Source organism: Taudactylus pleione, unplaced genomic scaffold (assembly GCF_031769625.1).
Source record: "Taudactylus pleione unplaced genomic scaffold, aTauple2 ptg000259l, whole genome shotgun sequence".
In the NCBI taxonomy this organism is placed as follows: Eukaryota; Metazoa; Chordata; class Amphibia; order Anura; family Myobatrachidae; genus Taudactylus; species Taudactylus pleione.
Genome location: NW_028284661.1, coordinates 324,652 through 337,906, shown reverse-complemented (window position 1 = coordinate 337,906; position 13,255 = coordinate 324,652). Strand labels below are relative to the sequence as shown.

Below are 13,255 nucleotides of genomic sequence, written 5' to 3'. Positions count from 1 at the left end.
GTGCCACCCACTGTGTCACTTAGTTTGTCTGCCAGCTAGCTGGATGCAACCTTTTGGCCTTAACTAGATGAAGCAAAAAATATTGTGAGGTGGTCAAAATTGATTGGAAATTACTGGAAATAAATGATATTGATGTTAATCATACTGTAAGAATAAAAACAGGCCCATTTTATGTGATTTTAGCTGTTTTTATGTTTTTTTAAGAAAAAAATCCAGATACAAAACCAAAATACGAAAACAAAACAACAAGGAAAAAAATCCCAAACCAGAACCAGATCCAAAACCAAAACACGAGGGTCGGCGCACATCTCTAATGAAAACATGCTATAGCATTGTATAATTTATATTAAACTGCCATCCTGTCTGCCACTGCAGTGCCACTCTGTTTCCTAGATGTACCATGTTAGAAGTTGAACTGCAACGTGTTTGTGCCGTCCACTGCTGTCGCTTAGCTTAGTCAGCCAGCTTGCTTGGTGCAACCTTTTGGCCTAAACTGGATAAATACAATATTGTGAGCTTTGAGGTGGTGCAAATTGACTGTAAATGACTGGATATTAATGCCATTGAGTTTATAATACTGCAGGAACAAAAACAGGAAAATATTATGTGCTTTTAGCAGTTTTCATAATTTTTTTGAAAAAATATACAGATACAAAACCAAAATCCGTGAGGGCGGTTTTGCCAAAAATGAAACACGAAGTTAATACAGATCCAAAACCAAAGCCAATATACTGGGGTCAGTGCACATGTCTACTTTAAACAGAAATCACAGTATCTGAGAATACAAAATAAGACCTTGGTCGCTGTCTCTCACTTTTGTACCATTATAACACTATGCAGCCAAATGTTTTACTAAACCTATTTAACTGTTACAGGTTTGGGTTAGAAAGAATAATGGACCAAACATTGCTGGATGAGATTTGTAACACAGTCATGTTCAAACATAAAGATATGTATTTTCAAGTAGATATCACTACACCGGAAACAGTGGACTCTTTAGAGCATATGGAAATTAGAGACAGCGATGTTTATTTGGTAACCTATCCAAAATCTGGTAAGTTTATAATTCCAATTAAATGATTTAGGCACCTTTAGGAATTACTTTTTTCATTTCCATGGATACTAAAATAAATGGGAATCTATCATGTTAACAAAAAAATGCGCACATTGAGGACACCGGCTTTTTATGGCTAAACTGTATGCCTAACCTTGCACACAATCTCTGTAGCTGATTAAAACCAGATGAAATGGAAACTTGAAGTCAGCCAGCCACAGAATGTGTGTAATTCATATGTGTCCCGAATTAAAAGGATGATATGGCAAGCCTATATACAGTATTGCCAAGGTCAGAAACACAATTATTGGACTTCAATGGATGGAGACTGCACATTCTTGGAGGTGTTTCCAGCTTCTATATAATAAGTGAAAAGTGTGTGTGTATGTATGTATGTCTGTCTGTTTGTTGTTTATGCACGTGTTATGTACCTAGCGCCAAAAAATTTGGCATGGTGGTGTAGTTTGATCAGGTTTTTGGATATGATTTAAGTTTGTGAGGGAGGATTTCATGGTGCTTACCAAGTAGACCTTGGAGTCTCTGATTTAAAAAATATTTTAAGCTAGTTCTCTCAGGATGTCTTCCAGTGTCTAAAACTGCACTGATCTGAAGGCACAGGCTGATATATACCAGTGGGGGCAGGCAGAGGTCCAACAGAAGAGCAGTGAGTTTGAGGGTCAACTGTCACACTGCACCTGCACTGACAGTTACTGATTTCCTACAAGCACATTTCCATATGCTATGGTCTCCAAAGTTGGTCTGCAATGTAAAAAATGAAGGCTGCAGATGTACGTCAAGGTCCATTCTTCAACCCGGGCAACGCTGGGTATCCCAGCTAGTAGAACATAAAATTACTTGAATTTTGACATATTTTGCAATAGAGATTGGCTTCTGCAATTGGCAGCCACCATTTTATGGTGGAATATGAGTTGTACTAGGAAAACAATTTCACCTCTGTTTGCTGTACATACACTATGCATACAGTAAATGAGGCTCCAATATTAGAAACAAGGAAAAACTGATAATTAAGTAAGGGATTGCTGTAGTAATGTAGCTGGCATTATTTTCAAGTTGCATCCTTACTTTTGCTTGCATGTAGATTTTGTTTTATTACTTCAGTCCAGCTAAACACTGCTCAATATATAGGTAGATCAAAATGCAAAATGTAACACTCAACATGCCTGGCACTAAAATGGCCAAGTATTGATAGTATTAGGGCTGTTCCCACACCCTTGGGTGGTGGGTGTGGCTTAAAATGGAAATGTAAGGATTTTAGTTACACTTTATCCCCTGTGCCCAATCCACCTTCCAGTATCATTCTGGCACTTAAGGAACTGCAAGTGCCAGCATGCACTGCCATCCAGGACACAATGAAACCTAATTGTGCCCCAGAGAAATTAAGTTAATTAAAAATACATATTTAAAGAAAATGTATTACATATAGAACACACACACAACTCTCATTATCCAATTTACTGCTCACTTAAAGCTACCTACACACAGTACAATTATTAAACTGATTTGCCAATAATTGGGTGATAGTGTGTATAAACGATCATTCAGCATCCCACATATAAAATGGTTAGAAAACTTCCACAAAAATATTCTTTCAATTATCCGATTTGTCGGTCAAGACCGAAAATCTCTGCATTCCTGTCGGCGTAAAAATATGCAAATTCACTATAATATGTGCCAGATATTTCATTTAAATTGCATAGTGTGTAGCACAGATATTGGGACCGTGATTATCTGTTTGATCAAAAAATCACATAGAACCCTTGGACTAGCTTTTGTCCAAGGGTCCAGGGCAGGGGTGGGCTAGGTTAGGAGGCATATGCCCTCTGGGCCAACCCAAATTTCAAGCCAGTTCCAACCATCATTATTTGGCAGGAACAATTGGCTGTCGGCCTTGGTTCAAGACATTTTACCTGTTTGGGCCCAGCCGTGGTCTATTAAGGACTAGACTCAGAATTTGTCTACTGCTTCCTAGTGCTGGCCCCTTTCCAGGGACCAGCCACATTATTACAGGTGACAAGTCAATCAGCCCTGGACTGATTTATCCCTCTGCTTGCTGCCTCTTGTCTCTTTTCTTGTTGCTTAACTACAGTCATTTATTAGATGCTCAACCAATGAACAATGAGTGAACCTCCCACAATCATTTGTACATTGTGCAGAGAGCATCACTGTGTGAGGAACCTTCACAGGAGTTTCTGTTACTCCACATTCAATAACTTAGGCCCACAATATCCTCTAATATTTCTACAGGAGATATTCCTATGACTTCTAAACTTCTTCTTGATTACCTATCTTGAATTGCAGGCTCCAGCATATTGGGTTTATATAAAGTTGATGCTCTGGTGACTTTTATCTGCTGAACTGAGTATATGCACCCTGTTTTTCTATTGTATGCTACTTATTCTGTGTTCTGTATTATTTATCTATACTGAGTGATCTTATTTTGTACCGTATAGGCATACAGTGTCCACTTTCAAGCATTGCACAATTACTTCATTCTGTGCTTTTGCTTTTTCAATAATTTCCTGTGGATGGAGGATGGGGATGTCGCTGTAATGTGTGTGTGGTGGGGAGGGGGGCAGGGGAACTGCTGATTTCTGTTGCGCACTGATAGTTGCATTATGACCTCATCTACTGACAAATTATCCACACTGTCGAAGCCGGATAAATGGCTGAGACAGATCTGTTAAAATTAAAATCTGCACGACGCCATTTTGTGAATGGCAACAAGACGCTATTTTGCAAATGGCTGCCCAGCGCCATTTTAGCAAATCTCACACATTATAAGTACATACAGCAATGCTATTTTTTAGCGTCGTGCAATTTCCACGGATTAGAACAATGTTAAAAATCCTCATTATATACAGTAAATACATACATTTACCACGGTGTACTCCACAAACACGTAGTCGCACAACGCTAACTAGCGTCTTTTCTTAATATTCTTACACTTACACTTTGCATACTTACATAGGAAGGTTCCCTAGCATTAAGGTTAATATCCGAGGTTTTATTCATTATTAATTATGTAATAAAGCGACTGTATTTAAGATCTCATGTTTAGTACATGATAAGCAGACCGTGTTTGGTGCCATTCTGAACCACTGTTTATTTGCAGATTTCCGGTTCCATCGGCAAGGAAATCGCAACATGCGTCTGGGAATTATGGATCTTAGAGATAGGCATTGAAATGTACTCTGTTCATGTAATGTAATTAGCCAGTTTAGACTTGTTCTTTGGCAGGAAAACAGACACAAAGAAGCTGTTGGAGGCTGAACTGTTACAATACAAACTGACCTATGAACTGCATCGTAACAGGAGAACCAGGAAGAAGAACCAATGGGATTATGCCAACTTGTTCTATTGTATTGCCTATCTCTGCAAGGGTTTATGTGCAAGCACCCTGAATCTGCTAGTCAGTCATCTTTTCTTTGCTGTTGACGGAAGTTTCATAGTTGATGCCGGGAAACTGGATTCAGAGCGCATGCGTATGTATTCGACTGTACCTAGTGATTGTATAATCTGTTTGCGCTAATTGTATTTAGATCACACCGTGTAACTATCTGCTTTTTGGTGAATAATATATTTTTGTGCTTTGGAAACACAATCGAAGTCTGGAAAGCAATTATTTCTTGTGTGACTTATAACGCTAAATAGCGATATTTAAGGTGTATAGATAGGTAGGAATCGATAGTTGGGGGCTCGTAGTGAAATCACGCTACCATTCACACAGTAACACACAGTTATCGATCTCTCAGTAAAGGGTGGAGGCGCCATATGCAGGAAAGAATGCATTGTGCCTTCGAATACCTGTTACCACTTTGTTGCTGAGAGACCGCTATCCGTTATTGTGTGAGTTCAAGGAGCGCTGATTAGAATCCAGGGACCAGGAAGGAAAAAAGTTTGTTTTCCTTTGTTGATAAAACTTCATGTTAAAAGGGGAAGTCGCACATTAGTGTAAGGGTAATAATATATTTTGTGTAGCGGTCGCATTATTGTGTATGCGACTAGTCGCACAATAGAGTATACGTATTTCCTGTATTTCTGTCGCGTGTTTAAACAAAGCCGGTGAGATTGCATTGTGATATTGATAGCGTGATAGCATTGTTTTAAAGATCTTAGTCGGTGCTGCCAAATCTGGGAAAACATTTATTTTTCTGCGCAGGAAAAAGGTGTGTAACAGTGAACGTGTGTTGGTAGGGGTAACATGTTCCCTAACTAGGGGTATCGTAGGACCCTTAGGGTCTAGGTGCCTGGTGTCTGCCTAGTGGCTTGGTAGTAGATACCGAAGTCTATACACACAGCAGGTGTAGTTGTTGTTTTGCGTTAGGTATCGGCTCTCAGTGTGATTGCAGCATCCAGTGAGCAGTTAGGGTTATTGGGCATTGTGATTGAACCGCACAGTTGTGGCATATTGTGATTGTAACTGAGCAGTGGTGGACGAAATCACTGAAAAGGGTAAGTGTTGTTGGAATGCTTAAATTCTAGCAGTGCAAAGTACTCGAAAAGGGCTTAGGTGCGTGGAAGCAGCCTGGTTATTCTTCCATAGGTGTGTGGGCGCATCCTGTTAATATCATCCACAGGTAAGTGAAAGTAGCCTTGACATTCTTTCACCGATTTAAATCTCTATTGAAAAGTTTAGTGTTATTTTCCCAAGATGGGAGCCAAGCAAATGGTAGAGATGTTAGATGATGTGCTGCTCTTGGAAGCGCCGATGAGTTCGGCACGGCATATAATGCATACAAAGTACGGTGCATATGCAACTATGTACTGTGATATATGGTTTAAGATGACCAAAATGAGTGTTAAACCTTTTCCCAGAATTGGCAGCTTTGATAAAGAGGCATTGAAGAATGTCCGAGATAGCATCTGTATGGTGCACTCTCGAAAGAAAAAGATAAAGTATAACAATTGTTTAAAGCTATGGCAGCATGAGAGGGATACATGGCTTAGGGGTGTGCATGCGATGCAAACCAGCGTTGCGTACATGATGCAGGGGAGTGCACACGCCGTGCTAAACAGCGTTGTGTGCACGCCGCAAAATAGCATGCACACACAGCAAGGAATCGTTGCGAAGGTAATGTCAGTAGTTCACGCGCACCACCACCACCCTATGCGGATGGGGGTGAAGGTTACAGTTGATGTAAAAACCCATAAAAATTTAACATGTAACCTGTACCCTCTCTTAAGTAATTATAAGGAAAGTGTTGATGATGTAGATGATGACCCTGTTGTGATGTCCACTCTCTCCCATGTTGCACAAATGTTAAATGTACCACCACAGCAAGCACAGGTAGCTGCCTCACTAGTACCAGAAAAGGAGGTAGCCCCACCCATACAGGAAGTATTAACCCCTGCTTTAACAGTAGCGGAGATTACTAATACCATACGTAGTAGCAGTAGGCTGAACCCTCAACTAGGTAATTCAGACAAAGGTAGCATTATGGCAGGCATACATGCCGTCAGGACAATAACTGTTCCCAATGGGAATCCGGATGCAAATGGTGTGGTGCCCACAGGAGATGTATTGATGCATTGTCCTTGGACAAGAGCTGAACTAAATTCCATAATGACCGACTTCCCTGATCCTAAGAAGAAATTAGCAAAATGCCAAAGATATGTGAAAAACTTGGGTAATGCTCACGAGCCAACCAATAAAGATTGGCAAGTGGTGTTAAGGGCGTGTCTTCCGCACAATACCGACGTGAAAAAGTTTATCACAGATTGCGTATTGGAGGGAGATGCTCCCTTAACAGACGAGGATAACCAGGGTAACATTACCCGCATAATAACTTAATTGGGTGTATATTTTCTGGTAGTAGTTAACTGGAGTAAAATTTTCACCCTAAAACAAAAAGAGAGTGAATCTGCAGAAGATTACTGTACCTGAGCTCTGCAGGCTATCACCCAGTACACTGGGATAGAAGATATTAAAGATAGCACTCACCATAGGGAAATGGTCATCACGGTACTTACTGATGGTCTTAAAGACAATCTAAAGACCCAAGTCCAGACCTCTCTACCTGGCTTGAGGGGAGTTACTGTAGACACACTCTGCTATTGAGTATGATAAAAACATCCTCAAGAAGAGAGATACCCAGAGCGAGAAGCTAATGTCTGCTAGCAATCAAACTCTAGAAGGAATGAATATACCATCACAGTCACCAGACACACATGCACCTGCACAGCTACATGACCTCACAAATCCTGCACCACCACAAACACAGCCCTGCCCCACTTATCACACACAGCCACAAAACCCATACTAACCGCAGCCACCATATTACCCTCAAAATTCTTACCCACACTCACAATCTTTCTCTACTGCCCAACCCACACAACAACATTTTCCCCCACCCCACTCACGAAGGTGTTTTAACTGCAACCAAGTGGGACATGTAATTAGAAACTGTAAGGTAAAGAGGGTAGGACCCCCTAACCAGGTAGTACCTACATATCCACATAAGGGATATATGCAGAATGCAGGGAATGTTCCACAGTCACCTGCTCCAGTTGTGGCCTTAAATGCTGTATTGGAGAGTGAAAGTCAACGCTAGGGGGCAAGTCATACTTGTAGTCTACAGCCAGTCAGGTTAACTGGGGATGTTAGAGAAGACTAAAATACAGTAAGTTGATGAGTCACGCCTGACATTAGTTAGTGCAGTTGGGTTAAATATGTTACCCCACAAATATGTTAATCCACTCTAACTTAAATGCAATATTGTGACATATAAACCATGAGGAGATAGTAATAATAATATATTTTTACTGGTATAAGATGCAAAACTGAATAGGGTAACAATACAACAAATAACAGATATAATGCATACAAGACAAATTATATATATTGTGTGCCTTTAAAAATAATTGTATTATCCTTAATAATCGATATATGAAAAAGATGTAAAAGTCTCTAGAGGTGTGGCGTCCCCCACTTCTGACCTGATGATGGAAGAAATTCCTATATATGAATAAATGATCTTAGTCCACATAAATCTTCTAATCAGTGATCAAATAGTGTTGCCGTTGGCATGCATACGTCTTCACACTGGTGGTGACAGTATGGTACCTGTGCGGGTATGATAGAGATCTGGGATTGCGGAAAAATGGAGAAATGAAAAAACAGACTCCGGACTGTGCTGCCCAAACTGGCTGGACATACGGCTGTTCACCTCTTCCAAGGATCTGTCCGTGGTCTTGCCAATGTTGCAGCTATAGTCTGGGGAGGAGACAACCTCGCCTAAGGACTCCTAAAGGAATAACTCAGCCGGGTGCCCCCTCCTCTCACGGAGTCTTACCTTACTCCTCTGAATTCACGCGTCCCGTACTCACATCTAGCCGCGTCGTCTCCTCACCGTGCAGTTATTTGTCCTCACACAAAAACATGGTGATGCCAGTAGGCCCGTAGCATATTACAGTGCACAATTGGACACTGTGGCAAGATCACTCCCAACGTGTTTAAGAAGTGTAGTGGCAACTGCTCTATTGGTCAGTAAGAGTGAAGATGTAGTATTAGGCCATGGTATGATTGTTTATCCACCCCATGCTGTATCTGCTTTGCTGAATTCTGCCCAAACCAGACATGTCTCCTCAGCTAGGTTCACAAAATGGGAACTAGCCCTATTAGCACCTGCAAACATCACCATTAAATGGTTCAGTACGTTAAATCCAGCAACGTATTTACCATATGTGCAACAGGATACACAAAGGGTGGAGAGAGGTGAGTCGCTGGCGGAAGGTGAGTTCTGCAAGTATATTGATGCACATGATTGTATGGAATATCTGAATCAGACCTTTACTGCAAGACCTGACATATGGGATAAACCTTTAGAAAATGTAGATGTGATATTTTACACGGATGGGAGTTGTCATAGACAAACTGACACTGGAGAGTTATTTACAGGTTATGCTGTGGTAAATGACGAAGACATCATAGAAGCCGAACCTCTTGGTCCACCTCACTCGGCCCAAGTGGTGGAGCTGGTGGCACTAAGAAGAGCTTGTGAATTAGCAGAAGGTAAATCTACTAATATCTACACTAACTTTAGGTACACCTTCGGGGTGGTAAATGATTTCAGGGCCCTATGGCGTGTGAGAAATTTAATGACAGCAGCAGGCACACCAGTCGCACATTCCAGACATATAAAAGGACTACTGACAGCAATCCAATTGCCTAAGGCAGTGGCAGTAATGAAGTGTAAAGCCCATACATGTGAGGATGATCCGGTGTCACTGGGCAACAACAGGGCAGACAAAGCTGCCAAATGGGCAGCAGGGTTAAAAGTGAATGTGCCAATTAACCAAATGATGTTTCAAATGATTGACATGCTGAAATTAATTGAGATGCAAAATTTGTGTCCCATTCAGGAAAAGGCAGTCTGGAGGTCCAGGGATGTGGGCAAGAGTCTTCTGGACTCTGGAGAGATGGACAAGGTAAGCCAGTGGTCCCCAAGGCATACTACCCAAGCCTGGCTGAGGCAGCGCACAGTCTGACTCACTTGGGAAAGCAAGGTATGTGCAAATTGGTGAGAGCATACTGGTGTGCACCGGGTTTTTCTTCCCAAGCAGAAAAGAGAGCAATGTCCTGTTTGACCTGCTTGAAGAAAAACATTGTGAAAACCATCCCTACCGAACCATCCCACATTCCTATGACTGACGGACCTTTTCAGGTAATACGAATTGATTTTATCCAATTACCACCCTGCAGGAATCTCAAGTATGTATTAGTGTGCACTGATGTGTTTTCTAATTGGGTTGAGGCATACCCAGCTGCCACTAATACTGCTGCATTTACTGCTAAGAAAATTGTTCAGGAGTTTATATGCAGATACGGTATCCCTAGAATTATTGAAAGTGATAGGGTACTCATTTCACAGGTGATGTCTTCCAAAACATGTGTAAGTTGATGGGTATTAATAGTAGACTACATACCCCCTACCGACTGCAAGCCAGTGCCAAGGTGGAGAAGATCAACGGGACTATTAAAAATAAATTAAATAAAATCATGGCGGAAATTGGACTGGGTTGGCCAGAAGCACTACCACTTGTCCTTCATAGTATCAGGACAACTCCTAGACCCCCTCTAAATCTGTCCCCCTTTAAAACACTGTTTGGTAGACAACCTCATTTGATTATAAGCCCACAGGAAGATTTAAAAAGTAACAACGAGGTAACTGTAAGGTATCTTATAAAAATGAGTAAACAGTTAAAACAGCAACAGCAAAAACTGAAATTGTCACATGATATGCCTGAAACAAACTGTCATGATGTTGAACCTGGAGAATTTGTTATGATCAAAAATTTGTTGCATTCAGGTTGTTTGACAGATCGGTGGGAAGGTACTTATCAGGTGTTGCTGACGAGTACAACTTCACTGAAAGTGGCGGAGAGAGATACCTGGGTCCATTCCACTCACTGTAAGAAGGTCAATCAACCAGTGGAGAGACAAGGTGGAATCGAGGCAGATATCGTAGAACTGTCAATTGCAAGTCTGTTCCGGGAAGGTTAAAGGTTACAGCGCTAAAGAAATTTGTAGATCATTGTTTTCAGCAATGGATTGGTCAGCTGTGGTTATCTTTGTGTTTTCTCCCAGAGTTCTCATTATCTTGGGTTGTTTTGGGATCTCTGGTTTCTGTGATGGAGGACAGAGGACGGAGAGGGGAGCTGATGGTGATATCAATGGAGTGGAGTTGGGAGAAAGAGTGCTAAACCAACCGGGGGAGTATCTGACCAAACCCAGTACAATAATTGCTAAGAGATCTGCTATGTTGAAAACTCGGAGACAGTGTGAAGGTCTATCGTCTGAGGATTATTGTATTTGTGAGTTTTGTGGGTCCTTAGTTGATGAGAATTGCATCCAGCAGTGCCAACCTAAGTATAACCAGTATTGGGGTGGGTATTCTTTAGAGGATTATCATACTATGGTGGGCAAAGTTTTAAACCAGACGGACTGTTGGGTGTGTTCTCATGTGCCTCAGGGACAGCATAATGTAGGGTTAGTGCCATTTCCATTAAATGTCTCTGAGGTTTTAGAACTGCAACAAGGGAAGACGCTGGATGGAAAATTTCTAAACACCAAACCACCTCATTTTAAACTCCACCAGTACCAAGTAGATAAATCACTTTATGTTTGAACATCACCAACTCCAATAAACCAGGAAGTTGGGAGGTGACTGGGAATAACCGGATGATGACCTTCTCACTAAGAGCTGATTATGAGCCTATAAATGAACTGTTATGCACAAGTAGGTTAAATGGGAGACACTTCCGGTATCGGTATACATTAAGTAACATCAAAGAAATGGTTGGCAGAGTACCAGAAGGGTACTGTGCCAGGGTTATACAACCAGAATCGTGTGTTAGCCAGATGGGAGACCTGAGATAGGATAATTTGTGAGGGAAATGTGTTGGATGATCATGATGCATTCTATTCCTTATGTTCTCCCCGATGATGTATATTTTATATGTGGAAGGAAAGCGTATGAGTGGCTCTCTCCGAGTTCCGATGGTTTGTGTTATCTGGGAAGAGTGCTCCCAGAGGTTATGACCCTTACACATGGTGAAATGCCTGGTATTCATAAAAACACACCATCACCATATCTTCACACACAGTGTGAACACAGAGACAAAAGGAATATGATACCTGGTGATGTACATAAAGCCACACAGTTAATTAGTGAAACAACTGGCTTTCAAGTTTTAGTTGCATTGGATCCCACCAGGATCGCTCGGGGTAGACTAAATTTCAGATATATCCGAGACCTTGCTAAATTAATAGATAATATCACTGAGATGTATGATGACACATTTAGGTACACAGGTAAGGAGTTACAGGCCTACAAGAAAGAACTGGTGCAACACAGAGTAGTTTTAAATAATTTAACAGCTGTCACTGCAGGGTACTGCGTGACCTTAGCCACCCAATTTGGTGTAAAGTGTTGCACATACATTAGAAATAATGCTAGTGACCCCAAGGAGGTGATAGACCGGAAGATGGATGAAATTCTGCAGTTAAAATGGGAATTTCGGAAGAACCATAATGCTTCAGTGGCTGAAGTAGAGGAGAAGCTAGAGGAATGGGTCTCTTGGTTGAACCCAGTGAAATGGTTCGCTGGTCTAGGAGAGTGGGTCCAGGAAATGGTTGCTAGTATAGGTAAACTCCTGATCCTTATATTGGTTGTCATCATAGTAATTGGCTCGTGTGTCAAATGTGTTCCTACTGTGTTGAAATGTGGAAAATGTAAAGATAAGGTAAATCGAAGGAATTAAATTATGATGGTGGTTAGTAGTAACAATATGAATACTGAGGTAAATTAAGGACTGCATTACAACCCTGAACTAGAATGTACCATCAGATGATGTATAGATTTAGGCATGCATGAAATGTATTATGAAATGTTATTTTAAACATCTTAAATAATGTAAGTCCCTATCCCCTTCAAGACTTCCTTTATAGGTTGGATGCATCCCCACATCTTTCCCATGATCTCCCAAGATCCGCAGTGTGCGTATAAAGGTAGTTTTATGTCCTACAGAGACACATTATTGATGGTTTAAGAACCATCTTGTGCCATCCCATAATATAACATTAAATAATATGTCATAGTGTAAGCCTAACTTAAATTTTTAAAATCAGAGTGTGATAGCATGTTGTTTGCTATCAAAGGGTGGACTGTCGAAGCTGTATAATTGGCTGAGACAGAATCTGTTAAAATTAAAATCTGCACAACCCCATATTGCAAATGGCAACAAGACGGCAATTTTCGAATGGCCACCCAGCGCCATTTTAGCAAATCTCACACATTATAAGTACATACGGCAATGCTATTTTTTTGCCTCGTGAGATTCCCACTCAAAAGAACAATGTCAAAAGTCCTCATTATATAAATACATACATTTACTAAAACATATAATATGAACAACCCTTCAAAACACGTACCACGGTGTACTCCACAAACACGTAGTCGCACAATGCTAACTAGCGTCTTTTCTTAATATCCTTACACTTACACTTTGCACACTTACATAGGAAGGTTCCCTAGCATTAAGGTTATTATCCGAGGTTTTATTCATTATTAATTATGTAATAAAGTGACTGTATTTAAAATCTCAGGTTTAGTACATGATAAGCAGACTGTGGGCCTGATTCAGACCCATTCGCGAGCGCTATGTGCTCGCAAGCGAGTC

General features: G+C 41.0%; 1 protein-coding gene across 1 annotated transcript in view; it reads left to right on the top strand.

The window, feature by feature from the left end:
- The first annotated feature begins 894 nt into the window (after positions 1-894).
- The window catches only part of LOC148514735 (amine sulfotransferase-like), a 57,035-nt gene continuing 44,674 nt past the window's right edge, over positions 895-13,255 (top strand). Inside the window, exon 1 of the mRNA XM_088480990.1 lies at positions 895-1,054. Within this exon, the coding sequence (XP_088337116.1) occupies positions 895-1,054 (160 nt within the window). The remainder of the gene's footprint in view (positions 1,055-13,255) is intronic.